The following is a 1,243-nucleotide window of genomic DNA, read 5'->3' on the forward strand; positions in this document are numbered from 1 at the left end:
TGTCCTCTACAACTATGCCAATTTAATCGAGATGCATTCAGCAGTTTAGGCTACAAACTCTAACAAACATCCATCCATCCATCTAAATTTTCGCATTTATAATATTAATTAGATGTATGTTTGGTGCTATCACTATTTAGTGGAATGTACTATGTTTTGTTATTTGCACTACACGGTGTAGTATATACAATGTTTTGTGTAGTTACACTCAAAGTTTACGTACAATTGTTACTCTGTTGTGTAATTTATACTCAGTTTTGTGCAGTCTGTATTATGTTTTGTACAGTCTATACTGTTTTATGCAGTCTATATTATGTTTTGTGCAGTCTATACTATGTTTTGTGCAGTCTGTACTATGTGTTATGCAGTCTGTACTATGTTTCGTTGTGTGATGACATCATTTTGGCAGCCCGTGGACGTGACGGAGGAGTGCAAGCTGATAGTGCGGAGCGTGCGGCAGCTGAACAGCGGCAGGACGTCGTTCACGCTGCTGCAGCTGGCCGACGTGCTGCGCGGCTCCAACCAGCAGCGGCTCGCCGAACTGCGTAATACTCCATTACACGGCAGGTCAGGAATACACTAATACACTACAACTATTACACTACACTACAACCACACTTGCGTCTTAATATATATAGGTGTTTCATTCTATTGTTTTTTTGTTTATTTGAAACGAGCTTTCCCTCTTGACTTTGTCCTCGTGAAATTGAAAAACTTCACGATGTTACTCAGCGATAACGAAGACGAAGGAATTAGTTTTTGAGTTATTCCAATACATGCATAATACCAAAAATATAAATCTGTCCTCTTATAATATTAGTATAGACTAGCTTTAATAGCACGCAGTTAAAATCGCGGGCAAAAGTTAGATGATAATTATTTTTAATTAGTTAGTTAGTTCAAAGTATTATTAAGCATTTTTAAGTGTTTTAACCATATATTTGTGTCTATAAACTGTATATTTCCAACGTGATGTATGCACAAAGATGTAAATCGTGGGAGCGCGGCGCGGTACAGCGGCTGCTGCGCCAGCTGGTGGTGCGCGGCGCGCTGGCCGAGCGCCTGGTGGTCAACAATGACATCGCCACCGCATACCTGCAGCTAGGACCTAACGTTGACAAGTCAGTACACAATTACACAATAACACGACTACACAATAATGCATAATTACACAAAGAAACACAACTATACAACAGAACAACGACACAACAAGAAATTACACAATCACACAACAAAACATAAC

General features: G+C 39.5%; 1 protein-coding gene across 1 annotated transcript in view; it reads left to right on the forward strand.

Annotated features, from left to right (window-relative positions):
• LOC106105062 (Bloom syndrome protein homolog) overlaps positions 1 to 1,243 on the forward strand; it is an 11,604-nt gene that overhangs the window by 10,091 nt on the left and 270 nt on the right. The window contains exons 14-15 of the mRNA XM_013285287.1: positions 306 to 567; positions 987 to 1,121. Of these exons, the coding sequence (XP_013140741.1) occupies positions 306 to 567; positions 987 to 1,121 (397 nt within the window). The remainder of the gene's footprint in view (positions 1 to 305; positions 568 to 986; positions 1,122 to 1,243) is intronic.

This window comes from Papilio polytes, unplaced genomic scaffold (assembly GCF_000836215.1).
Source record: "Papilio polytes unplaced genomic scaffold, Ppol_1.0 DF823177.1, whole genome shotgun sequence".
Classification (NCBI taxonomy): domain Eukaryota; kingdom Metazoa; phylum Arthropoda; class Insecta; order Lepidoptera; family Papilionidae; genus Papilio; species Papilio polytes.